Raw genomic sequence first — 27,792 nt, 5'->3', positions numbered from 1 at the left:
GACGAGAAGGAGACAGAGAATGAGACGGAGACGAGAAGGAGACAGAGATGGAGACGGAGACGAGAAGGAGACAGAGATGGAGACGGAGATGCGAAGGGGACAGAGAAGGAGACAGAGACGGGGATGAGAAGGAGACACAGATGGAGACGAGAAGGAGACAGAGATGGAGACAAGAAGGAGAAGGAGACGGAGATGAGAAGGAGACAGAGAAGGAGACAGAGATGGAGACAAGGAGACGGAGATGGAGAAGGAGACGGAGACAAGGAGAAAGAGAAGGAGACAAGATGGAGACGGAGATGCGAAGGGGACAGAGAAGGAGACAGAGACGGAGACAAGAAGGAGACAGAGATGGAGACGAGAAGGAGACAGAGATGGAGATGGAGATGGAGACGAGAAGGAGACGGAGATGGAGACGGAGATGAGAAGGAGACAGAGAAGGAGACCGAGACGGGGATGAGAAGGAGACACAGATGGAGACGAGAAGGAGACAGAGATGGAGACAAGAAGGAGAAGGAGACGGAGATGAGAAGGAGACAGAGAAGGAGACAGAGATGGAGACAAGGAGACGGAGATGGAGAAGGAGACGGAGACAAGTAGAAAGAGAAGGAGACAAGAAGGAGACAAGAAGGAGACAGAGATGGAGACGAGAAAGAGACAGAGATGAGAAGGGGACAGAGACGGAGACAAGAAGGAGAAGGAGAAGGAGATGGAGAAGGAGACAGAGAAGAAGGAGAAGGAGAAGGAGAATGAGGAGACGGAGAAGGAGCAGACGGCGAAGGAGAAGACGGAGAAAGAGAAGCTTTGCCCTTTGTACATTTGTAGTCCAGGAGTTGCTGAAGAGATCAATGTCATCGTTGTGTCTGGAATCATTGTTAGCATGGTGTTATTCTGTCAAATAGTGGATGACTATAGGCGAGGATAGAAATTTCACATTTTTCCTTTGATTTATTCACACTCCACAATCTTATTATTGTGGAGAAATTCTTCATTTACTTTGGGTACGTTTTTTTAGGCATATTTTCTAAAAATATGACTAGGGCTTAACAGGTTAATACGGTCAAACAAGTCAATCAATTCAGCTGTTAAGATTGAGGATACATCTTTAAAGATACCAAAATAAAAAGAGTCATTGAGTTCTGCTGCTTCTGTTACGGGTCCCAAGAATGGTACCACAGTAGCAAATACAGATCTGTAAAACACAGATAAATTTCAGCAGCAATAACAACACGTTGCCTTCATTTTGTCATCAAGATCGGATCCATCCATCCATTTTCTACCGCTTATCCTGTTTAAAAAAACAAAAAGTAGCCTGTAGCGACCGTACATTGGGCGAAATAACCCACACACCCGCGACGTGCATGCCTTCTGCCTTACGCGGAGGCAGAATTTCAAAGTGCACATAAACACTCAAAATCGATGTTAACATATTAACAACACATGCCCACATGTAGTTAAGCTTTACGTAGGTTTTGCAGTGATGAATTACAGTGACTACTAACCTGTAAAACACAGATAAATTTCAGCAGCAATAACGACACGTTGCGTTCATTTTGTCATCAAGATCGGATCTGAGGCGTAGCCGGAAGTTCCCACCTGAGACCACCCAGGGCGCAACTGCTCCCGTGACAAAGGTTCCACCTGAGTGCTGCTTACATTTACCATGTTTCCTCATTATATATATGAAAATACAATGTGGTAATCACATACTATTTTTAGGAATAATATTAAATCCTGGGAAATGACATCAATATCAATATCAATAAAATAAATAACTTTTTCCTCGCTGTCTCCAATATATAAACACAAAGTGGTCGCACTATTTTTGGGTGTACCACACTTCACTGACTCAACACACAGAAACTTGACAGGAAACGTTTTGCAATTCCTTTGACACGATTAGTGTGTAAACAAATGCAGAAATCCAAACTAAACGTTTGTGCTGAACAGCACACGGAGATTTCCTGACAAACAGTTAAACTCAAACAAACATGGATGGACAGAAGTGAATGTTGGCCTCATTCAAACGCAAGCAGCCGCCCTCTGCTCCGCTCTGGGTTTCCTGCCAAACTTTGAATAGCCTGTCCCTGAAATCCAATAACCGTGAGGGTGTGAAATTGTCCTGTCATCATTCTCTCTTCCTTCCCTCCCCTCTCATTTTGCCCTTCTCTTTCTGCTCCAGCCCCTTCCATCGTTCTCCCACTTCTCTCCAAAGCTGATGTGTCGTCCAAACAATGCGAAGCAATAAGCAAGCAAATGGCTGTAATCGCTCAGTCGATGATGTACAATCACGCGTTCAGCGCGCGGCGGGCGTAACGGCGACCTAGCGGTCGTATCGATCTCCTGGGGAGGGATGGATGGGGCGAGGGGGCTGACGATTAAAGGCACCCCGGCAGTTAACAGATGGTGAGTGACGGCGCTCATAAACCTCACACTAAAAGACTAATGTCCTACAAGCTGCAGCTGGCATGGAAGCCATAAACTACCTCGCCAGCGACTGTTAGCGCCGTGGGTGGGGACGAGGGCGATGATGGGAGGCGAGAGGGCCAGCTGCTGCCTCTCCGAACACGGGTTGACATGCAGGGGGTCCTACTCCGAGCTCTGACGGGGTCCTGGAGAGACAGACGGCTCTCAGCTGCCAATTCCTAAATCCAAACGGTGACTGTTCAGTCTGACTGAAGAGATGGAGGCAGACTCAAAGTAGTGTTTTAGACTACAAGGATGGTGCTTTAAAATATCTCAACAAAGACATCTGCCCCTTACACTGATGGTTGACTGGTGGTTTCCATCAGTCCTGAGTGATCAGCCTCCCTCTCTGTCTTCACTATCAGCAGCTACACGTAGGATGAAACCACTGACTGACTGTTTCCCTGTCTCCTCTACAGGGCGAGGGAACCTGCCGTAGATTGGAAGACTAAATGTGTTGGCTAATTATTGTGAAAGTGGGAGACTGGTCAGGAAACATAGTTGGGATGGAGTTTTACCTTGGCGTTTAGCCCAAAGACACATTAGACGCCTTAGCACCGCGTCTCCCAAAGTACTGGGCTGCAAAATGCACAATGTAGCCTCTGAAATCAGCCCCCCGTCATCGACAGCCACACATATCGAACAGCGTGTCCTCCTCTTCAGGAAACTGCTTACTTAGCAATGCAAGTCAAGTCTATGTCTGTACTGATCGTTGGAAGATTCATTTATAACGTTAACATTCAAATTGTAAATCAAACCCCCTCTGTCCCACCTCTGATATTTATGCACAGCTTCACTCATATAGCTGCACTAATATTATACTATTTGTAGAGTTAGATTCCAGTGGTGGCTGCGTAGGATTGTCTCCAACTCGACAAACATTTCCAATAACTCCAGAATGTAATTGTTATAAGAATTTTGTATAACCACATGATTTTAGTGTTTTAATGACTTTAGTATTTCCACTGATGACCTAAACAGGGCCTAAAGCTATCCTGCAGAACAGCTAACCGTTATCAGGGGCCCTGTGCACATGATGTCTTGTATTACATGTTTTCAATGACGCATTATCTCCTGTGCCTTTAAAAGACTCAAGTCACAACAATGATTTGAGCACTTCCTCTGTAGCATCCTCACACGTTGTTGCATTGTAACTGCTCCTCTTGTACAAGATTAAAGTCAGACGTCGACTTTACTTATGTCTCCGATCTCCTCCTTGGGTGAATTTATTCGTTTACGGAAAAATTATTTTAACAGTAATGAAGTCCGAAAGTACATTTATTAAAAAATAATTAAACAACAGCAATGTTTTACCGCTAGATTTTTTTTTATTTTTTTTTTGGCACAAGAAAGTAAATGGATGATGTTTTGGGGATTTGCTCTCATTAACTTCAACACACCTTTGAGATTTAATGATTATTTTTGTACAAGGCCAAACACATTCTGTGTGTCTGGACAGGTACATGTTTGCTGTGGAGGTCAAATAGACTCTCCGGCCACTCGTTAAGGTGGCTGGCTGAGTCTGTGTGTGTGTGTGTGTGCCTGTATGACTGGAGTTGTGGGGACATCTGTGTAAACAGTCACATTGTTGGGACTTACCGACATATTGGGGACAAAATGGAGGTTCCAACTTTTAATTCAGGGTGAAGACTTGGTGAAAGGGTAGAGTAAGTCTCCATGTAATTAATGTGAGTCCATGTCATTTCCTCTGAAGTGAATCACTGTGTGTTATCTGTCCACATTCATCACCTCAGTGAGTGGTGTCCCTCAGGTCAGGTGCTTAAAAACGGCCCACGTCAGTGCCTAGACTGATCTGAAGGCTTGTTTTTGCTTGCAGACACCAGGATGAACGGCGAGCTGAGAACCGGTCGCACAACAACAGCCAAAAGAGGGAGCAGCACCACCGACAGGTGAGTCTGCACCACTACACTGTGGGTTCGTAGGAGGGCAGGACGGGCAGAAACGAAGTCGCCAGTATGTCCATTCTCCAGTGGTGTGTGATTGTGCAAGATTTGGTATCGATCCGATACCAAGTAAACACAGGGCCAGTGTCGCCGATACTTTTTAAAAATGAAGGTGGATGCATCATCAAAGTCGTTAAATCTGAATAATTTATCATGAGCTTTTAGGGGGTAAAAGGGACAGTGTGTAACATTTTAAGTAATTTATTAGCTAAAATCAATATCTTCATTCATAAATAGGTCATCCTAAGTGTATAATTACCCCTGCCAATAATCTGATTTATCCTCATAAGCAAAGAATTTCTTATTTATGATACATTCATCTTGGTACGTAACGGCTACCGTAGTTGCAACAAAGCGATGCACTAGAGAGCACTATTCATCTGAATGCAAAATGCAATTTCACCACTAGATGGGACTAATTCCTACTCGTTAAGTGTTTTTGTGATTTTTACTTTAAATTATTAATTTGTTAAAACCCAGGACAGAAATGGGGCAAAGTTTATATGTTAATAGAAAATACTTTATTATCACGTATTATGTATTATCAACGTTTTGTTCAGAACAGAACGGTAACAAAACTAAAATACAAAAATTAAATACAATTTCTTAAATGAACAAAATTACTCCAACACAAAAAAATAAAAACATTTAAACTAATTCTCTTTTTTTCAAGTAGAATGTGTGTTCAAGAGACCAATGTCTACAGGAGACAAACTGAAACTACGATCTCATGACACTGGTATCGATCAATATTAATACCAACGTTGCTATCGATATTATCGATATTTGGATAAATCCGCCCACTAGTACCATTCAGATCCTCCAATGGTGGAGATATCAACGGTGCAACCAGTACAGCTTCAAAGGGGCCTAAAAAAATCACCTTCCTACACCGTGACCTCACAACACGCTGCTCACTCTCCACACGGAAAATGAATTACAAATATGTAATTTGACTCGTCACACATCTTAAATGACAACTGGAGATATCTGTAATCCAGTTTTAACTTGGCAGCAATTGAGTTCAGGATATCACAAACATGATTTTGACTCCCCAGTGATTGTTGCTCATGTCAGGCTTCCCATTGGACACTGGTCCAGATGAACTGGAGGAAGATAAAGTAGTTGTTTCCATAGGACATAGTTTCCATAGTTTCCAACTAAACAAATCATTTGAACAGTGTTAGCAGAAGAAATGGATAATTAAATTAACACAGGCCATGAAATAGAAAGTGAGTTAATTTAATCAAGGATTTTGTGAGGAGTGACAGTTTTGTTCACTTCAGACTTGTATGAGAAATTGTTGTACAACTTTTAAGGGGAATAGTTGGCTTGTTGTAGAAAGCACATCCTTGGTATGTTTTGCTGACAGCATCATTAAAAATCGTATTAAATACTTAGACTTCAGCTCCTTCAAGCTGCTCTAATGGTTAATTGTTTGAATCCCTGTGCGTCCTCCTACTTGCCTTGACTTCTGACATAACTTACAGAGTCAAACTCAATTTCAAGACATCTTTGATTACATTTTGACGAGGCAGAATGAAAGTTAAATATCTCTAATCAAAATTAATTTGAAGATATCTTTCATTTGATAATAGATATCTACAATTCAATTATGACTATCCGTGATTGCAGATTGAGATATCTACAATATACAGTACTTTTGACTAGTCACAATTCAAGTAAAATATATCTATAATCTTTTTTTGATAGATATCGAAAAGGGACAATATAGATACCTCTAATTGAGGGGATTTTAATATATCTTGAACTGGCATTATTACTAGGCAGAATTTAATTGTAGATATTTCAAACTGGAATAATGGATTGTCATAATTTAAATGCAGATATCCATAATTCACATTGTGGATATCTTCAATTTAATTATGTATGTTATGACAAACTCCATACACATGAATGAAAAGTCCTGGGAAGAATGCCATTGTGGATATCTGAAATGTTCATTTCGACTAGGAAGAATTGAATTGTGGATATCTGTAATACATATCCAGATTAGCTATGATTATTACAAATGTTCAAATGGCTTGCCATAGACATCACCACGTATAGAATTTCTTCCTTTTAAACAGAAAACAGACATTTTAAATTGTATTTACTAGGAAGGACATACAACATAGCCAACAGCAAGGTTGTTATTTGTGATAGTCAGAGGCTCGCGTCACATCCAGTTAGGTCATGGGTCTCCTGCAGTGCTGTTAATGATGATAAATGATGATGAGTTCAAGGCCTGTTGGATGAACTTCTACCATTGTGGTCACGGAGGTCCGGACATCAGTATTTTCTGACTAAAACTAACTTGACTTTGGCGTAGCAAAAATATCCCACAACGCTCTGATGCCTGACATGCCTCATCTGATCGCCATCATTGCTTGTATTTGTGCGTGTGTGTGTGTGTGTAAATATGATGAGGTTGCTCAAATATATAATTGGATACTCAAAGAATTTAAAATGACATTGACTGTGCTTCCAGTAATCTTACCATAGAATGAGGTTCCTGGTAGAACCATCAGTTATCTCGACTGCTCTCCCTCTGACCACCACAATTGGTTCCAACAAGCACTTTTCTTCAGCTCATAGCTTATCATGAACTAAACCTTCCATCACAATAAATAAACTATTCAATAAATAGATAAAATAATAAAGAAAGACATTTAAGAAATGAATATGCACAAAAATGTAAAAATAAAAACAATTCAATATGAAAATAAATGAATACAAAAATGAGGAATATGTTTAAATAAATACAACTTAAAATATGTTTCCTCTTTTTACATTTATATATTTAGCATTGTATATATTTATGTATTGAGTCATTTATGTATTTGGTTATTGAGTTATTTATGTATTTATTTATTTATTATAATGGAAAGTTTAGCCCTCCATACTGGGAGAAAGCACATTGGAGGGTTCCACGAAGAACCAAGTGTCTGAAAGGGATCCTTTAAGAACCCTGGACTTTTCCTACCCAGTCACATGGCAGTTCCCAGACTGCTGTTGGACACTGAGTGTCCCGCAGTGTTTTGTCAGTGACGCTGTCATGAAGTTGACCCTTGACTCACTAAGTTAGTAACATAATCATCATCCTTCATCAGAATCTCTTTTGTTTAGACCATCAAGAAAAATTAAAAGATAGTTAAACTAAACTTAGATATCTACTGGAGGTCTTCCCAAGAGTCTTTTACAAATCAAACTTGACCGACATCAAAAACATTTAGTAGAGCCTTTTAATTCCATTTATTTTGCAATGTTTCCCTATTTCATTGGTTAGGGATAAGGACTAGTATCATAACAGTATTGAGTACCCACTCATCCTTGTGTTGCTGTTCAATGGTGGGTTGATGCTTTAAGATGTTGATGTGATGACACTTGTCCCAAGTTGGAGAAATCAACAGTCCCTCTGGAACAAATATGGTGACCTATGGGTGGAAGACAAAAATATGCATGTATACATTAGTGAATAGATGATTAAGTTTAATAGTCTGCAATAGTTATCTGTTAGTGTGAAGATCGGTAAGTAGGTAAGTGACAGTAATAATAATATAATTACCTCACTGCATTAGTAATTTCCGCAACAGCTCACTTTTCTCTGCAACACCATCTATGATCGTGTCACTACCCAGCATCTTTAAAACATCTGTCTGAGCGGCCATGAGCATCCAAGCCTGCTGTGCTGCTGAGAGAGGGAGCTCCTCAGCCTGTTCTTGATGAATTCCAGGGTCGAAAAACTTCACTCACACGCCACCTGTGTGACGGATAGAGGAAGGAGGAACTTGTATGCATGGCCAGTTATGTGGTATGCATCAGTCAGGAGGTTGTACTGCCTCAGTACCATGTAGCAACATAAGGGGCAGTCCTTAAAGATGAGCACTTTGTGTTCACCATCTCCACCTCATCTTCAGCACCCTCTGTCTCAACTTCTGTTGTTGTCTTGGTTATATATTCATCAAATACAGTCGTCAACGTATCCCACTGTCCTGTGTAGAAGAAAATGTGTTACCTTACAATTCTTATTTGTATCCCATATAATGTTCCTTTCTCTCTAAACATCAAATGTCCTGCTGAGCTGTTTTTCTATTGGGTCTAACCCTTGCAGTCTTGATGAAAAGACTCTTTGATCTTTCCCTCTTCTTGAACTGTCGCCGTAACATTTGTCTTTCATACATTGATCAAGGCCCGCTGAGTGACCCCTGTAGTGACATCGTCTAGCTCTCCCGAGAACGGTCACACCTTGTAGATATCAACAGATGTCTCTTCCTCTGCAGAGAGACATGTGTTGATTCAATGCAAATCCACTCATGACGCCTTCCCTTTTGTTCTCTCGAATGTTCTGTATAAATCCAAGTCGGCCAGGCCATTCAACAGACTGGATCTTCATGGATACACTGTGAATTTCTTTTCTCCACTGTCAGTGATTAAACCTCATTTGAACCAGCTACAGAATTGGACCTGAAGACTTTTCTTCTACACCTGCCAGACTGATGAGTTATTTTTGGAAGTTGGTGACCGTTGTTCTGTCATCCAATGGGAACAAACATTTGCTCAGCTCTTGGAGTCCTGCCCCTGGGAAACCACTAGTGTATGATGTTATCTGGCTTTTTTGGGTCCAGAGCCATGTCGGCATACAAGTTGCCATTTTTGAGGAATCGCTGATGCATGCTCTCTGTGACTGTATCCATGATGTGATTATGGACGTCAATCATGTACAATGTTTCAGCATCAGTCACAGTCTCATCATGGGACATCTCTCCAGGCATAGTTTTCTTCCTTCTACCCCTTTTTATGGTGGAACAGCCTGAACCTCCAGCACTGTCTCTCTCTTCATTTGATTGTTGGCCCACTGGACGAATGTGTCGGCTGCAGTCTTCACTTCCCGATAATCTCTGGCTACTTGTTTTAGCTTTGCTTCTGCAGACACAATCATCCGATGAGCTGTCAGGATGTCCATTCCACTTCTCTGCAGGTATTTTGAGACCGGTGAAGTGACATGAAAAATATGGAGGAAGAGCTGAGCCGTGAGGATTGTTTCATACTTAAGCTGCTGTGCAATGTAGCCATGGTCATTGACCCGTGTAGTGGTGTTGATGTTTTGTCCATCTTGAATGAGTGAAAGGGTCTGAAGGACCAAATACCTTGGTCAAAGTACTGTCTTTTGACCACGCGTCTGTCCAATCAGAGCGAGGCGTCTGTGTCTGGGGTCCCTGCTCTCCTATCCCAGATGTTCATCCTCTGGTAGGACTCTAGTAAAAAAAACTCAATGTTGTTGAGCAGAGAAAAAAGAGAGCCACTTGCCAAGACACTCTGTGTTGTGTCTGCCAAAAGGAGGTTCAGACTGGTTTCTTGCTCTTCACTATGCAGAGCGTGAGATGTTCCTTGAGACAAAGGTCATAATTTCCTAGCAAAACAATCATCTCCAAAAAGTTGCTGTGATCAACTGTGTCATCATCAAGCATGTAGGCTGCCTTTGACTGTGAGCTGACTGTAGCTCAAACCCCCTTTTCCAATGAGCTTCACCACATCTATGATGAGTTCAAACAGTTGGCGTCTCCTGCGCACCTGCTCTCTGCAAACAGACATTTGATTTCCAATGAAAATATTCGGAATACTGCTTTTTGAGGACCTAAGGAAATATGCCTCAGCACAACATGTAGATTTCTCCTCTCTTGCTCTTCCACTCTCTGATGAATATGTGTCAGGTTTTTCATGCAAAGGATGAACGAGCTACTATCTGTAGGCTAAGCAAATGCCATACAAAGGGAGCAGAAGAGTGCTTGTCTATCTTCACTGTATGACAGCCATTTCCTGTTTGTACCATCTCCGCAAAAAAAAAAAAAAAAAACGCTCTCTGCACTATAGCATGCACTGCTTACTGTCGGGGGTGAAAACAGAAGAAGTTGTCTAAAGCCTCTGGTTTTGGCCTAGAAAAATAATGAACATTTGAAGGGAGGGTACTGACTTCTTGGCCCTGATTAGCTCGATCAGCTGGATCATCTTCATTCCTCTTGTAACAGAGGATTGTACTGTGTGGTATTGGTACCACACAGTATTTTCAGTGTGGTACTAGTATTTTTACTGCAACAGTATATCTTTACTGTGCGGTATTAGTACTTTTAATGTAACAGTATATATTTACAGTGCTGTATTACTGCGTTACTTGTAACAGTTTATGTATGTTTTAAAGTGTGTTATGAGTACTGTAACAGTAAATGTTTTACATGAATGCTTAGTCATAATAATCTAATGATAGAATATATAATAGTTATCACAGTTTAATACTTTAACGACATTTGACTGATACTGACATACTTTTACAGGAATATTTTACTGTATTTTACAGAGTGTGTTTACTGTGGTGTTAGTACTTTTAGTGCAGTAAAGGACATGGATTCTTCCTCTGTTATTGCTTGTGGGTTTTGATTTTATGACATTTTTTTTCGTTTTAAATGCAATCAGAGAGATGCATCATGAGAACACTCACTGGCGACACAAGCAGTGCTATCGGGAGTAGCAGCAGTATTGTGAGTAGTTTGCTGCTGTTGGTTGGTGTTTGAGTGAGGCTGACAGTGAGTGACGGTCCAGCTGTCCCCTCCTTTAACCTCATTCTCTGTTTACATGGAAACTAAAGCCAAACTGTCCTCCCAAATCCCTCCGCTGGACGGATTAAAGCCTGGACGAATATAACTCCGGACTGGCGGGAGATTTACAGCCAGGCAGCCGCACAGAGAGACCCAGCATGGGCTGACCCCACTGAGACGTTCACATAATGCAGCAGCCCTGAGAGAGAGCAGGTTTGGATGAACTTCAGTTGAAGGGTTCACATCTCACCGAATGATTTTGGACGACAGAATTAATCCAGAACAAATTGCCCACTGAATTGAGCCAAATACACAATGTTTACTTTGGTATTTGGTTGAGATTTATTTATCTATTTATTTATTTTTTGGCACATATGTAGTTATTTACTTTTTACTCAGAGCAAATCTCAAGTATGAACAAGTAAACATATTTTACTCTCCTGAAAGAGACGTCCCCGTTTTCCCCCAGATTGTTTGTTTTCCACGTATCACAAATATGTTCAGTAAAAGTAAACGTTTGGTTCAGGTGAATTTCACCCATAAAGGCTAGCATTTGTGTACTGCGTGAAACCCAATAGTTATCAATAACTTATTTTAACCCAAAATATGACATTTTGCTAAACCTGCTCCAGTAGATTTGTTGCCTAACTTCAGAAACAGGAAAGTTGGCAAAGAAGTCACTACAAAGCCCCGTAAAGCCAGATCACTATGACCAACCTCTTTCACATTACACATCATCATTTGATACTTTGCTATAATCATAGTGATTATTGTGGTTCATGTAAATACAACATTTTGCACCCATTGGAAAAAGTCTAACAATTTTCTCTCTATCTTTGATGAAACTTGGGACAATGCGACAATATTTTCTCACGTTAATTGTAAAAAAAATCCTCTCCTTGTTCTTTGTGAATTCTTTTGTCATTGATGAATGTTGGATGCTCACTGAGCTCCTGGATGTTTTCTCAGAGCAGGTTCATCGTCGTTAGTTTTCATTAGGAGACAGGAACGGAGGCCGATCCCATCTGGATCACAAGCTGCTGCATTCGGATGATAGAGTTTACTACTGAGTTTATCCGACAGCTTTAGATTTGATACAAATGAACAAACAAAACATATGAAAAGTTGATCAAATCTGATGTTTTGTAATAAATTAAACTCCCCTAGTTTCTACTAGTACAGCTGAAACAATCAATTAGTTGACTGACCAAAAATGTTTGTGATAATTGTTTCAGTAATTTTTTATGTAAAAACAAAATGCTGATGTCGTAGAATTTTTGTTCAGTTTTGAAGTAAACACATTGTGAAGGTACCACTTTGGGCTCTGGGTAGTTGTGATGTCATTTCTTGGCAAAATACATGTATGTTAACTTTTACACCATAACTTAAAGCTAAAGCTATAAAGTTACAAAGTAACTCCTGCGTTTCCAGGGGGGGATTTATATCCTAAAGTGGAGGATTTATATCCTCCACTTTTCGAAATAATAAAAAAATGCTCAATGTTGAAATGCGCTCATAGCTGCGGACCACTGGCGCAAGAAACATAGGCTCATAGTAGAGAAGATTTTTTTTTTTTTTATTGAATTACAGGTTTAAAGGCGCCATATGTAAGAATGTGGCCAAAAACGTTACTACACCCAAATTCAAAACACTGCATCGAGTCGTATCCACTTCCCCCTCCACCCCCTCCCCTCCAGACTCGAGGTTGCCAGAGCTGTTGGCTTATCCTCCGTCAGCAAGCTGGATGGCGGTCGGGGGAGAGACGCACACAATGATTAAGTGGATAAACGGTCCGTGTACATTGAGGCCATCCGACTTTTAGTTTTTTCAACAATCGCAAAACGGAAAAATGACTCGTATCCCGTTAGTCGTTTTAAAAACGGAAAACGACTCGTGCTCGTGTTTATGAATGGGATTCGGGGATGAAATAACAGTGCCATTTTCATTCCAGATTTTGCCGTAGGCTACGTCTTTTTTACCCGGAAGGCGCTGTTATGCCGCGAAATTACCTGAAAGCCTACTTTGAGACATTTAGGGGGAGCTCTCAAACAATGTTCATAAACACTCTGACAGCGTCTGACGCTCGTGTTTTGAAGTAAACCCACCAAAAGCGTTATGACACGGACATAAAAGCGGAGCCTCCGCCACTCAGCTGTTGATCCTCTGTGACTGCCGGGATCTGCGCTCTTACCGACCGGGAGCCGCTCCCTGAATCGGCCGCACCCCCCGCACCCCTAGTTCCGACGTCTATGCTGCTAACGTTTGGTTCTATGATCGAAATGAATAACGTTACTCGACAGTTCAAAGTATTCGAAATGTCCATCCCCATCAAGCTATGATGCTAACTTAGTTAGCCAAGCTCAACTTACCTGTCTAGGCAAGGCAAGGCAAGGCAACTTTATTTGTATAGCACATTTCATACACAAGGCAGACTCAAAGTGCTTCACATCATAAAACAAAGTGAGAAGAAAAAAAAAATAGAAGAATTAAAAGAAAATAATAAAAAAAATTAAAATGCATTACAGAAAGAAAGGAGAATAAAAACATATTTGCAATAATTAAAAACAGTGCAGACATTAAAAGATTTAGCAGAAAGCTATGGTGAACATAAAAGTTTTCAGTCTAGTTTTAAAAGTGGTCAGAGTTGGGGCAAGTCTTACATCTTCAGGAAGTTTATTCCAGCCATTTGTTGCATAGTGACTAAATGATGCTCTCCCGTGATTGTTGTTTACTCTGGGAATCACTAACAGATTGGTCTCAGAAGATCTTAGTGGTCTAGAAGGCTTATGTAGTGGGAGCATATCAGTGATATACTTCGGCCCTAGACCATGTAGTGATTTATATGTGAGCAGGAGGATTTTGAAATCAATCCTCTGACATACAGGGAGCCAATGTAAGGATTTAAGAATTGGTGTAATGTGCTCACATTTTTTGGTCTTTGTAAGAACTCTAGCAGCAGCGTTCTGAACAAGCTGTAGCTGCCTGACAGTTTTTTTCGGAAGACCTGCAAGGAGACCATTACAGTAGTCTAGCCTACTAGTAATAAAGGCATGTACAAGTTTTTCTAGGTCTTGAGCTGACATGAGCCCTCTAAGTCTTGCTACATTTTTTAGGTGATAGTAGACCGATTTTGTTACTGATTTAACATGACTGTCGAAATGTAGGAGAAGAGTAGCCAATTCTGCATCTGATTTTAAATTTCTCTCAGCTTTCAACTGTCTCCACCGTTCAAATGCATCCTCTATATAGACCCTCGCTTTGCCTCGGTTTTTATCTTGGCGTTTTTGTGAATCATAACGAGCTCTTTTGGGTTTCGCTGCGCCATTGTAGCTCAGTCGAAACTGGCAACCCGTGGTTGCTCGGCAGCTGAGACTCTACTGACTGCAATGATTTGTAGACGCCAGTGGGTGGCGCCACTTGCCAAAACATGTTTTCAAAACATAAACATGATTTGCGGTCCGCAAAATATTTTTTTAAATGTGAATATTTTGGCTGTACTGTTGTTGTTGGTGAGTTCAGTATGTTATATGATCATTATTCCTGAGTCTCTATAACATATTAGGATGCTTTTACGGCCAGTTGCTTTAGATTTCTTACATATTGTACCTTTAAGTTTTCCACACACATCTGCATATATGAGTTTATAGTACTACACATAAAAAAAACAAAGTAAAGAAAAAGCCAAAGTCCATGGCTGCAATACAGCACATTCTCGCTGCGAACCAACAGCTTCGCCGTGCGCGAAGCCAGACGGTTTCCATAAATGCATACGTGCATCAGCACTTCTCCCCACTGGACGTGCTGTCAGACCGGGCTGTCCAGGCAAAGTACCGGCTGCCCCGTGCGGAGATCCAATGGCTGATCACTCTGTTGTCTCCACACATCCAGAGAGCAACCCGCTGCAATTTTGCCCTCAGCCCGGAGGTGCAGCTCCTGGCTGCGCTGCGTTTTTACGCAGTGGGGAGCTTCCTGGAGGTGGTGGGGGACGGCACCGGCCTCAGCAAGGCATCGGTGTCACGGAGTGTGGCAGCTGTGACACCGATTCTCCTGCTCCATGCCCGGACCCACATAAAGATGCCCACCACACGAGACGATGTCCGCCAGGTCCACCAAGCGTTCCACGCAGTGGCTGGGATCCCCCGGGTGATCGGTGTGGTGGATGGCACCCTCATTCCATTCTCACATGTGTATGCCTATATCCACGGGGGTATATATGCGCTAATGGGCTTGATTACTACTTGGATACAGCTGTTGGTACAAACACACACACACACACACACACACACACACAATACATGCATAGCCTAATTGCACCTGTGTGAGGCGACCACGGGGCGCTGTGTGTGACTTATGCGCTGATAAAGAGGTGGGTGATCGATTAGCCTGGCATCCATTGATTCAGTTTCAGCACCACCGCGGTGGACAGCTCCCACTAAGAGCTTCTTAAGAAGCTTCTTTGGCTTGATCTTAAGGTTCTCCTAAGAAGGCAGTTAAGAACGCGTCTGGGAAACACCCGTATCTTATCCTTCTTAGCCGAACCCTTCTTAAGAGCCTTCTTAAGTCCTTAAGAACGATCGAATCTGGGAAACGCGGCCAATGTTTGTCACGGCTTACATTAAAATGACAAACAAAACAAAAACAGCAAAAAAACTTGGTTCACACAGGTCATAAGGTTGTTTCTCTCCTCCCTACACAGACTTGTGATAAATCAAGAGCAAACGTAATCCACGTCCAAAATAATTTCCCCTTGAAACTTTATTCACAATGCAGTTTAGTTGCGTGGAACATTTTACTTTACTTTATTTATTTTACTATTTCTATAAACCAATGGAGAAAATAAGCAGCAGATGCATCCAGATGAAATGAAAATAATCTATTATCCAGCCCAACCCACTACAAGGGTCTTCCAGTCCACACACCGAAGTGTCCTCGGGCAAGATACTGAACCCCAAATTGCCCCCTGAAGGCTGAGCCTTCGGCATGTGAATGTGTGTGTGTGTGAATGTAAAGCACCTCGAGTAGCCGAGAAGACTAGAAAAACGCTATAGAAATACAGGTCCATATACCTTTTACAAGAAATGTTACTGCATGGTATTAGTACTGTTTTTGCATTGTAAGTATTTTTACAGTGTAGTGTTAATACTTTTACTGTAACAGAGTACTTATACAGTGTGGTACCTTCAGGGTCAATCAAGGTGACGATCCTCTCAGTGCTGCTGGGACTCTGTTATGGGAGGCAGGCTGATAGTCAGACTGGATGCATTGGGACTCTAACTGGTGAAGAGTTGGATAAAATATTCAGTATTTAGTACTTTATTGATTTTCTGGCACCAGAATGAAGTTACTTCTCTGTGTGAGTGTTTCACTTTTTTCTTTAATTGAACCCTTTGGCAGATTATTGATCAGTTTGCTGTGAGTGCATTTAACAGAGGCTCGTACTGTTTGATGTCATCTCTGTAAAGTCTCTCAGCTCTTCATAATTCACTCCATAAGATTGATTTCTTCTCTTCCATGAAAATGTGTTTCCAATGTACTCAGATGTTGCTATGTAGATCTTGTGCATATGACGCTGTCATCATGGTGTCACGATTTACCCTTCGACTCCTTGCTCTGTCACTGATCCATCACAGCTCCGTCTCTCAGGCTGCAGCCCTCAGAGAGTGGCCGGTCCTGAATCTTAAATCTCTCTCTCTCTCTGTAGACGTCCTTTCATTTAAAGAGAAGCTTTTTAAAGCAGCTGAGCATCTTTCTGAGCTTCAGAGATGAGAGACTATGGGTGAAACTGAGGTGAAGGAGGACTTTATAACTGCACTGGTGTTGTGAAGTGAAGCAGCATTCCCTCCATTCTGTGGGCACTCTGGCATCACTGTGATGGCTCGGAGCTTCCCCTGGTTGCTTGATGTTGATTAATTGATTAGGACACAGCTCGCTAGGGGAAGAGGAAGCAACACAAAACAAGTTATTTAGAAGCTTCACAAAACACGTAGAAAGAGTCGACCCACAAGGGAAGTCATCAAATAAACTAACCTAGCCAAAGGAGGGCTCTTTAAAACAAGTCAAGAAAAATACAACTACAAACCCCAATTCCAATGAAGTTGGGATGTTGTGTACATAAATAAAAACAGAATACAGTGATTTGCTAATCCTTTTCAACCTATATTCATATATATGGAATACACTACAAACAATATATTTTATGTTCTAACTGATACACTTGATTGTTTTTTTCTTTTGCAAATATTCACTCATTTTGAATTTGGCGCCTGCAACATGTTCCAAAATAGCTGGGCCATGTTTACCACTGCGTTTCATCACCTTTCCTTTTAACAATGCTCAATAAGCGTTTGGGGACACTAATTGTTGAAGCCTTGAAGGGGGATTGTAGGTCCATTGTCGTATTTTGTGCTGCATAATGCACCACACATTTTCAATGGGAGACAGGTCTGGACTGCAGGCAGGCCAGTCTAGTACCCACACTCTTTAACCAAGAAGCCACACTGTTGGAACCCGTGCAGAATGTGTGCTCCAAAACCTGTACCTTCAGCATTAATGGTGCCTTCACAGATGTGCAAGTTACCCATACCATGGGCACTAACACATACCCCATACATCACAGATGCTGGCTTTTGAATTTTGCGCTGATAACAATCCGATGGTCCTCTTCCTCTTTGGGTCAGTCCATCTCAGATCAGCTCGGGCCCAGAGAAACCAACGGCGTTTCTGGGTGTTGTTGATATATGGCTTTCACTTTGCCTGGTAGAGTTTTAACTTGTAGCGACGAACTGTGTTGACTGACAATGGTTTTCCCAAGTGTTCCTGAGCACACAAGGTAATATCCTTTATACAATGATGTGGCTTTTTAATGCAGCGCCACCTGAGGGATCGAAGGTCACGGGCATTCAATGTTGGTTTTCGGCCTTGTCGCTTATGTGCAGATATTTCTCCAGATTCTTTGAACCCTTTGATGATATTATGGACTATAGATGATGAAATCCCTAAATTCCTTGCAATTGTAGGTAGAGAAATGTTGTTCTTAAACAGTTGGACTATTTTCTCACGCAGTTGGGGTTTGTAAAACCCTCGCTAGTTGAGCCTACTGGATGAAAGACCAACTAGATCTCTAATGCGAGTGGCAAAGATTTTTTGACTGTTTTTCCTTGGTGAGGGGCCGAACCGAACCGGCCGATGGTCATATTTCAATTCCAGATGTGAGTTACAATCACGGACGTATTAAAACAGGTGATGGTACGGCCCTCACATGAGTGCTTCGCTAGCCCCTTTACGCTGCCTTTTCGCTGTGGGAGTATCACTCCTTGTTATTGTCAAATTGTTATGCCTTTGAGACGCCAACGGAGGTCGTCAGAGAGCCACAACAAAGGCGAAACGAGGCGAGCCGGCATCTTCCCGAGCGAGACGGGGAGTCGGAAAAGACGGTGACGTTTTGAAGACGTGCTACATGGGCGACGCACCAAAGCAAAGTTCTTTATAAATGATGTGATCGTGGCATTTTTTTCATGATTGTGGCGGAATCACCTAGTGTCTCTCTCCGTGTGTGTGTGTGTGTGTGTGTGTGTGTTTGAGTCGGTGTGAAGGGATGTTGTTTGTCATCATGTTGGATGATGTGTCACAGAGGCCAGCAGCTGTTAGTTTAACATGACGACATGTCTTCAGTCAGAGCTGCTGTCCTGCTGAGACACACACACACACAGACACACACACACACACACACACACACACACACACACACACACACACACACACACACACACACAGAGGCATTGTTGTGCAGCTATGCAACCCCTCTCCGGGGCTTTCCACTAAATCACTACAGTTTGATCGATGGCTGCATCCTCACCGTGTTCTGCACACTGACTCACTGTTTGTTTTTCAGTACTTGTGAGGACCATCATGTAAATGAGCCTACGGTAATCTGGGTCAAGGATTAGAGAAACCGTTTTTTGTGCAGGTACATTTATCCTGGGCTGTGTCCAGAAATCACTCAGAACTCATTATAGTGACTTCACCATGTTGCTGTCTGTGAATGTGAGAATTCTGTGTAGTGAGAATGAGTTTATCCTATAAAGTGGACTGAAAGCGTATCGTAATTCATCTTGAAAACTAGTGTACAGCTGATGGTCACTTACCAAGCACTATGTATACTATGATGCATTGCACTGAATGAAAAATTATAAACATACGAGAGTCGAGAGAGCAGCTTAATCGAGACAAATAATATGTAATATAAAATATTTAATGTGAGTAGAGCATCACAACACATACTGTCTACTGTAGGGGCCACAGCCCCACGATTCTCGGATGTGACTTCTCAACGAACGAAAGATGAACTATTCACCTTATACGATAAAGATATACAGACAAAGGTCCCTCGCAGCAGATGAGTAAACATTCTCCTTCAGGTCACTGGACCGACCTGGAGGAAATGGAGGCCACTTTAAGGCTCGGTTAAAGGATTTACGAACCCCGAAGTCAGAGCATCAACGAGTTCCCCACGCACCCCGGATGAGAAGAGGGGGCAAAACCTTCAGAAACACCAGACTTTGTGGCACCATTAACACATTAGTGGTTGATTTAACACCTTGATTCCACAGAGAAACCTGGTCGGGTTAACAGATTACGACCTCCTGTCCCCCTCTCCGGACCTTCTCAGAGGTCTGGTTAGATACCAGTGGGAGTCTGCTGGGTGGGTCATATAAATACCTTTGACACTTGAAGCCACATATGTAGATAAGGAACACCATATGTTGTTCCTTTGAAGTAATGGTAGACATTTCCTCAGTCGAGACCACTTTTAGAGCAAGGCTACGAAATGCTCATGGACACTCCGAATTACAGTCTAGATTCATTATGGTTACGTATCAGTTGATAATTGTGACTGTCTGTTCAAACCCGAAGTTTCTGCGACCCAGAAGTACGCAGCTCAGAAACTGTGATTCATCCACAAAATGTATCTAGACCTCTACTGCCCTCAAGTGGCCAGAGGTAAAATGGATCATCTCCCAGTCATCGTTTAGCAGATCAGAAAGAAAATCAATAGGGGCCCTAGTTTCGTGGCGCAGCGCAGGGGGGCGCAGGGTGGCGGAGCCGGCGCAGTGCAAGTTTCGACCCGCGCAGCCTTGCGCACGGTCAGTTTGGCAGTTTGGTGGATCACCTGCGCCAAGATGGGTGTGGCGGCGCAGCAGGGGGAGGCGTCACAGATTCAGCTTGGCGTAGCGGAAGTTTCGTGGCAAAAAGCCTCGCCGAGACTGCGCTGAAAGCTCGCCAGCTCCGACCTGAGGGGTATTCCACCAAAATCGCTAATTAAAGCGGCGCTTACCTGGTTAAGCCTGGTTAGAACTAATGCCAACTTCCACTTGCGGCTAAACCCGTTCCATTAACGCATTTCAGCCGCGCCTTGTTGAGGCTAATTCAAGCCAGGTTAAAGTTGTCTTGTGTTACGCTGTTCACGGGATATGAAGCCAGACCAGAACCGTGAATGTCGAATCATCGAGAAAATGGCAGAAAAGACCAGAGCAAAAATTATTGATGGAACTGTATGAGGAGTACAAACCCATCATAACCAAAAAAGGGAATACTGTAGTGATAAATAAAAATCGCGAGGCTGCTTGGGCAAGAATTGCCGAGCGATTAAATACGGAAGTATCGTTAAGAGTAACATGTTCTAATATAATACTGACTACGTTTTCTCTAATGTGAGGATAGTGTAGAGGTAACGCGCCGGCTTTACATGCGGCCGGCCACGGTTCAATTCCCGACTATAGTCGTTTCTTTTTCTTTCTTTGGCCGGAACTCTCTCTCTCTCTTTTTTTTTTTTAGATAGGCCTAGTAAATGCATCTACATTGACCAACTCATTTATCGCAACAATTTAATGAATACAATTAATGAACCTATTAATGAACTCACCTGAAAGGAATTTATGTGGCTGAAAATTGCATGCAGCAATGCCTTTGTCATTGGGATATACATGCTATTAATAATAACATCTTTATGCCTATCATGTTTTTGCAAGTTATATTTGGGCTCTGGGGAAATTGTATGACATATTTATCATAGTTAAAGTAAAATGTTGGTCTAATTCTCTGATCTACAGAGAATTATGCAATCAAAAAAAAATTATTTGTAAGACGTCCTGGCCGGGATGTGAACACGGACTGCCTGCACCTGGGGGCAGGTGCATCACCACTCACCCAACTGGGAGACTAGCAACACAAGAAATAGATATGTATTTAGATAGTCGGTGTTCAGGAAATAAACGATTTATTCATATTTTTTAATTGCAAGCATGTATTCTTAGACGCTTGATGAAAATATAGTCTGTTTGTACTTCATATATGTAATTTTGGTAATTTTTGGTCTTTCACGTGATGAAATCACGAGGACTAGGCTTGGCGGAACCTTCTGCTGGTACAGTTGTTTCCGACAGACGGACTTCTCTGAAACCCCCGCTAAAGTAAGCCTGATGGTTAGCCTGCCCCGGGGCAGGCTAGTTTGGTCGGATAAATTCCCATGGTTACTTAGCGGAGAGTGCCTCAAGTCACGTTGATGGAACGCAACTCTCGCTAAAGGTAGCGAGGCTTATCGAAATTAGCCCGGCTTTGCGCTTAGCGAGTTTGATGGAATACCCCTCAGGTCTACTTTCGGCACAAGGCGTAAATAAAGTCCATTCATTCAATGCGAATCACAGCGGGCGGAGTGGAAGTTTGGCTGACGGCGCGCAGTGCGTACACGTCACCGAGACCTCACAGGCAGGTTTCCACAGTTCCAGGCACATTTAAATGCAATACATAATCACAACAAACACTATTTAATGCAACTAATTGAATCAACATGTGAATTTATATCTATATAGATTGTCCCGTCACATCTGACGTCAGATCAAAGGCGGATGGCACGCGTAACGGAAACTCAGCCTCTCGGACCAAAACATCTCCCTCTCTCTCTCCTGTTTTTTATAATATGGGCATTGTTATTATTATGATACGCACGCACAGCGTGTGATGCGCGTGGTGGGAGCGGCGGCGCTGCTTCTGTCATCGGGTTGTCAAGTGACGGAACTTGCACTGAACCTCCCCTAACGCATTAAAGGAGAAGAGAGGAGCTCATTTGATTGGTGAAGATCTGAATCGGCTGTATTAATAGGCTTGTTTCGAATCAAGCATGCGCATGCATTTGCCTCGCAAAACAAGGCATTCTGGGAAAAAAACGTCACAAATGCTGGTGATAACTTCCCTTTGCGACATGTCACATGACTTTAAAAACTTGCGGTATCTCCAGGTACCTCCCTTCGCATGCTTTTCTCTGCAGATGGTCTGAAATAAGTGCGGACATAAGACACTCCCCTCAACGTTGCCCTAGTTGGTTAGAATTATCACGTGGTATTTCCCACGTGAGAAAATTCCTCAGCCTCCGTCAACAACGGGACTTCAAATGCCTCGGCTCGAGTTAAGAAAGCCAGTGCCACTGAGTAGGCCATATTCTTTGTGCAAAGTCCGTGAAGTTTCCCCTGGCGCGATAGTTTTTGTTATGTATACAATTATTAATAAAGTTTAAATTAAAAAAAAAAAAAAAAAGTCCGTGAAGTGCACCTGTGTCCGACTTGACGTGGTGAGAACTTGGCGTGTTTATGACGAGTTCCGGCGGATCCTCTCAAGTCTCGTGCATGCATCGGCGCAAATGCATGCGATCCGAAACGCGCCCAATCCCAGTCCACGCCTCGTCTCCTCCTCGTCTCCCACTCACGCCTTCTTCTCCTCCCTCTTTCCCACTTGCGCCGGTGGGCGAGACGGGAGGTGTGCCTGCGCGAGCCTGCGCGGTGCACGAAACTTGCAAAGTCCAGGCGGACACACCCCGTCGGCGCGGCGCAGGTGCGCTGAGTGCTGACTGCGCCTGGTCTACGAAACTAGGGCCCTAGGTGTTGAATTCCGATGTATACCTATCAATATACGAGAATGTGTAAACCAGCTTCCATGGAACTATAGTGACTCCAGCGTATTATGTTAATCCATATCAATGCCATTTTCTTTTAGGAAAACGTGAGGACATTCATTTAATAATATGGTAAAGGATCTTGGACGTACTTTCAGTTTCATTACAAATGTTACAAATGTTACGTAATGACGCGAAATGCAGCCTACTATTGGAGATCAGTTTGACCATAACGGCGAGATGGTGTTCACATGTATAGTTATAGGATTGCATTTCGTTTTGTTTAACAGTTTAAATCACAAAGATTTCAGACTGCGAACGGGTCCCTCCTGGACACGCCCCCTCGGTCAGCATAAAAGCTGCGTGTTACAGACACCCGGCGCGTTCTCCCCTCTCGGAGCTTTTTGCCTCCCGGGCACTTCAGGCCTCCCGGGCCCGGCTCTGGCCTCCCGGCTCGTGCCTCCCGGCTCGTGCCACCAGGCGCTGGCCATCCGGCCTTCGCTCTTCTCTCTTTTTACCCTCTTCAAGTTTCGTACTTTTCTTAGTTTCGTACTTTTCTTAGTTAGTAGATTTGGCATATTGACTAACGCTTATACCTAAGCCACCCAAGGCCGAATTCAAGGAGAAGACAGCTGTTTAACTAAGACGGATTACGGCAAAAGACGGACGCCCGCTACGAAACTACCGCAGATCGGTTCCCTCGGTCCACGGCAAGGAAGATCCCTCCGGGTCTACGTCACCGACGGAATAGCGACCGCTTGGAGTTTCAGTAAGCCGAGAAGAAGCGTCCCAAAGTAAGACCGAATCCGCATTCAACAGTAATGACCGAGTTGCAGGGTGAAACTAAGTATAGCGTCTGTTAATATCTAATATCTGTGAGGTCATTTATCCCATTATTCACTTTTTCCTCTTACTAAGGAGTCCAAATTCTTAGGAAGAACACTCTCGCCTTTATCGCCAAACGTGCTAAATAAGCTGTTAATCACATTTCCAGTTATATTTCTGGCGTTGTATTGGTGTTTTGTTTATTACATCTGTTATTGTTGTATTCATTTTTGTTTAATCCCTAGTTAATAAATAAATTCCCCTAAAGCATAAAGTCGTTGTCCGTGGATATTTATTCTGTGCAGAATACAAAGATCCCTATTTCAAGAACTTATGATCTAAGGAAATGAGACTGATTTATTACATGATATTGATTAATTGTTAATTAATGAATAAGTGGTCATTAGAGTCATTAACGTGAATTCTATAAAGTTCTGTCTGACCAACAGATGGTGCCCCTTTTACGAGAGCAGGTATTGAAATTGTAGATTAATATACATTGATATACATATTTTAATATCGTAATTTCCTTACATACACAGTTTACGTAGGTACCATTAGGTATTAACCCTTATCTTCCTACACTACATTACCAATGGCAATGGCAAATTACCCGAGTAAGTTTAGTTTTTAGGTAACAATTTAAGTAGGTTCAAGGTAACAATTGCATACATCCTGTTAAGTAATTCCCAATGGCAATTACAACCAACATTATTTGCTTTGACCTCTAAAATCTTAATTTTTTAACATCATACAGCATCATAAGCAAAAGCAGCAGTGCATTTGGGAGCTTTAAATTACGACATTAAGTATCAAATATCTGCAGGTATTTACCAGGAAGTTGCCATTACAATATAAATCAAAAAGAAAATTACACTATTAAACAAATGATTAATGTAGATTTTTAAGGACTAATCTCCTAAACTGAATTCAGCACGTAGCAACTCTTTAAATACAATTGCACATTTATTGGGTACACCTAGCTAAAATTTTTATCACAACAGGTATCCAATAAATGCTCCCTTCTTGTGGGTTAATCGTCAGTTTTTGATGAAACTGCTTGAGAGACTCAACTTTATTGTCACTTTAGGCTGTGGAATGATTGCTGTAAAATTGTCTTGCATTGAGGTGCTTCTGATGTTGTGTCCAACACCTCAGAGAACCGGATACCAGATCAGCATCACAGCAAGGGTAATCAACACCTCTCTAGAATTGCATTGCTTTTAGCTGGACCCAATAGACCATTGATTCTTGTTTCACATTGAAACACGGTTTGCTGCGTGCACCGGCTACGACATGCACACTGCCGTGCACGGACAGTAAAGTGTGCGCCTCAGCTTGTATTTTGGGTAAAACTGCGTTGGTTTGACATTGTAGATTAGAAAACAATCCATTATTTTACCATTATTATCAATATAAATTAATCCACTGCTTTAGTAGCTCGTTAAAACTTTCCCCAGTAAAAACGTGAGATTTTACTGGGGCATGGCAGATCAATACTGGGGCACATGCCCCATTAAAAGGGGTCTAGCAACGCCCATGCACTATACAATGATAGCAATTCACATTCATACAGGGTTAGTAGTATACAGCTTTTAAAAAAGAATAAATCATTAAAAAATATATAGGCCTAACCATGAAGTTTAGATGAAGTCATAACTGACAGAAAAAAACAAGCTGAGGGCACAAAAGTGATACTTTCAAATTAAATTAGTTTTAAATTTGTGCTGAATGACACGAAAAACGGAAAAAAGTCAATCTATATAGCATCATTTCAAATTGAATTTATTATTTGAATCTGAATTATATCCTTTATTCAACTACATTCACTTCTCACAATTCAGATCTCTTCATTACATTTCAAATGTACTGTCTCAGCTTCAGTTATGCATCACATGTACACATTAAGATGTTTTTATGAATCCAGCCTTTGTTCGTCAGACATCTTGCAAAAGATGGTGCAATTTCAAATAGGAGTTCCGTGAATCGGCACCCATTTATTCTCCCTCAATGACCCGGATTTGTGAGAAAATACATTGAAATTGAATTGAAGAGATCTGGATTTGAATTGAGAACTGAATGTGAGAGTGCATAGAGTTTAATATTCAGTGAGGATGTAATTCAGATTCCAAATAATACATTCTATTTCAGGTTTTCCATTGAATCCAATCATTCAAGTTGAGCAGTTCAAATAAAATAAATATAGATTCAGTTTCTAGTTCCACACATTTCCGCCGATGGAAACCTCTCAGACTGCCAACAGCAGCTTTTCACATTGATCTGTGGTTTTGTTAAAGATGGACTCTCCGACTGGATGAACTGTGTTTTTACCGCCTCCTGATTAACTTCACATCAACTGAGTGGGGGGGCACAACAGGAAATCAGAGGAGACAGAGAGAGAGAGAGAGAGAGCTGTGCAGAACACTGTAATTATGTCTTCTTGTCCCTCGATCGGCCTGCTGAGACGAGCGTTTAGTGCAAAGAGATGAATCAGCGCTTCCTTTGAGGAGAAAAATAACAGCTCGATAAAGAGGCCGCAGAAAAAAAACAAGAAAACAAAAAATATTTAACCCCCCCCACACACACACACACACCAAGATAAAGTTAACCAGCTTCCTTGTTAAATTGATGGAGCTGTGATAGCGACGGCTGTTTCACCTCATCTACTCTGAAATGACTGTCTTTACATGCAGAGACAAAGAATAGAATTATGATAATAATGCATGTAGAGGCTGACCAGCAGATGCACCATAAAAAAGTTCTATAAGCTCCTTTTTTTTCTTCAGTTAACCCGATCTGAAACAATTAAGATTGAATGAATGCATTATTGCACAGCAGTAGAATTGAGCAGCTACACGTGTGTACATTGATAGCAAGCTGTCAAAACAAACAAGAGAATTAAACAACAGATGATCCATCTGGATGCCTTTGAATCACTTCATTTAACCATTGAATTAATAAAGGAAGCCAAAATAAGGACACAATGAATTCATCTGAAGTCATGGTTTGTCAGGTCTCTCTGCCGGGAGAAAACTTTTAAAGTGCTTGTTTTATGACTGGAGTTTGAATTGATGGATGATCGGCTATGCTGACATTTTAGCTGCTTATCAACACTAAAAAAAAACATCATCTTGGCATTGAAGTGGCGGTCGGTAAGATTTGAGATGGGTTGCTTCTAGCGGCCTCTCTGGTGGTAGATGGAACTGCAGGCGAGCCTCTGGGACTCATCTCCCTCACCAACAGTGTGACTGTCTCTCATCTGCGTGATGTCTTCAAATGCTCCACACTGAAAGGAGGTCCGTGGTTTTCCCTCGTTGGTGGTCACTTTGCTTCTTGATGACTTTCCTTCTTCACTTCCATTAGTTTGTTGTTTCTTTTTCCTGGACTGGAAGTTGAATGGTCTTCTTTCTCTGCCTGTTGATCCTCCATTGTGAGTCAGCAGTAATGAAATGTACCTGGTCAAACACTTTAGACTAGAGGGAGCCTGACTCAGCAGTTGGAAGTTACCGATTTCCCATTCCAAGTAAACGCAGCATACTTCCGTGAGTAGCTCCACCTGCAGACCAACCGCTGCTGACTGACGGAAAAAAATAAAACTCATTTAGAGTTTAGTGGGAATGTGGCCACAGACACGGAGATCCTATTTCTGGACAAAGCAGCAACAAGCACTTTCATTAGTGGTCACATGATCAGGCACCATTGTTTTAACTCACTCTGTGATAGAGAGGAACTTAAAACACAATTAAGTAGATGAACATGTTACGGACAGCGCATGGCAACATCGTCTTCTATTAAGTAAGTAAGGACTTCCCAGGTGGAACAGGTGCAGAGGCTCCAGGAAGGACTCTGCCAGGGATTCAGAAGAACCGGGTGCAGCCGCATGGTTTCAGACGCAGGCTTGATGTCTGTTTTAAATAAAGATAATTCTCATTCCACCTGCCTGACTCTGAAGATTCACTTATCACCTATCGACATCTTTGAGGAAGCTGCCTGAGAAACCACA

The 27,792-nt window shown here is 42.1% G+C and overlaps 1 protein-coding gene across 2 annotated transcripts in view; it reads left to right on the top strand.

The window, feature by feature from the left end:
- Window positions 1–27,792, top strand: part of LOC311019166 (RNA-binding Raly-like protein) — a 109,538-nt gene that overhangs the window by 13,396 nt on the left and 68,350 nt on the right. The window contains exons 1-2 of one of the 2 annotated variants that reach the window (XM_084018420.1): window positions 2,301–2,403; window positions 4,301–4,373. In XM_084018420.1, coding sequence (XP_083874546.1) covers window positions 4,309–4,373 — 65 coding nt within the window. In that variant the 5' untranslated portion in view covers window positions 2,301–2,403; window positions 4,301–4,308. Of the gene's footprint in view, window positions 1–2,300; window positions 2,404–4,300; window positions 4,374–27,792 lie in introns of those variants that run through there. The other variant, XM_084018419.1, reaches the window with a different exon arrangement.

Source organism: Eutrigla gurnardus, assembly GCF_963514095.1.
Source record: "Eutrigla gurnardus genome assembly, chromosome: 9".
Lineage (NCBI taxonomy): Eukaryota > Metazoa > Chordata > Actinopteri > Perciformes > Triglidae > Eutrigla > Eutrigla gurnardus.
This window is presented reverse-complemented; position numbering and strand designations above follow the sequence as displayed.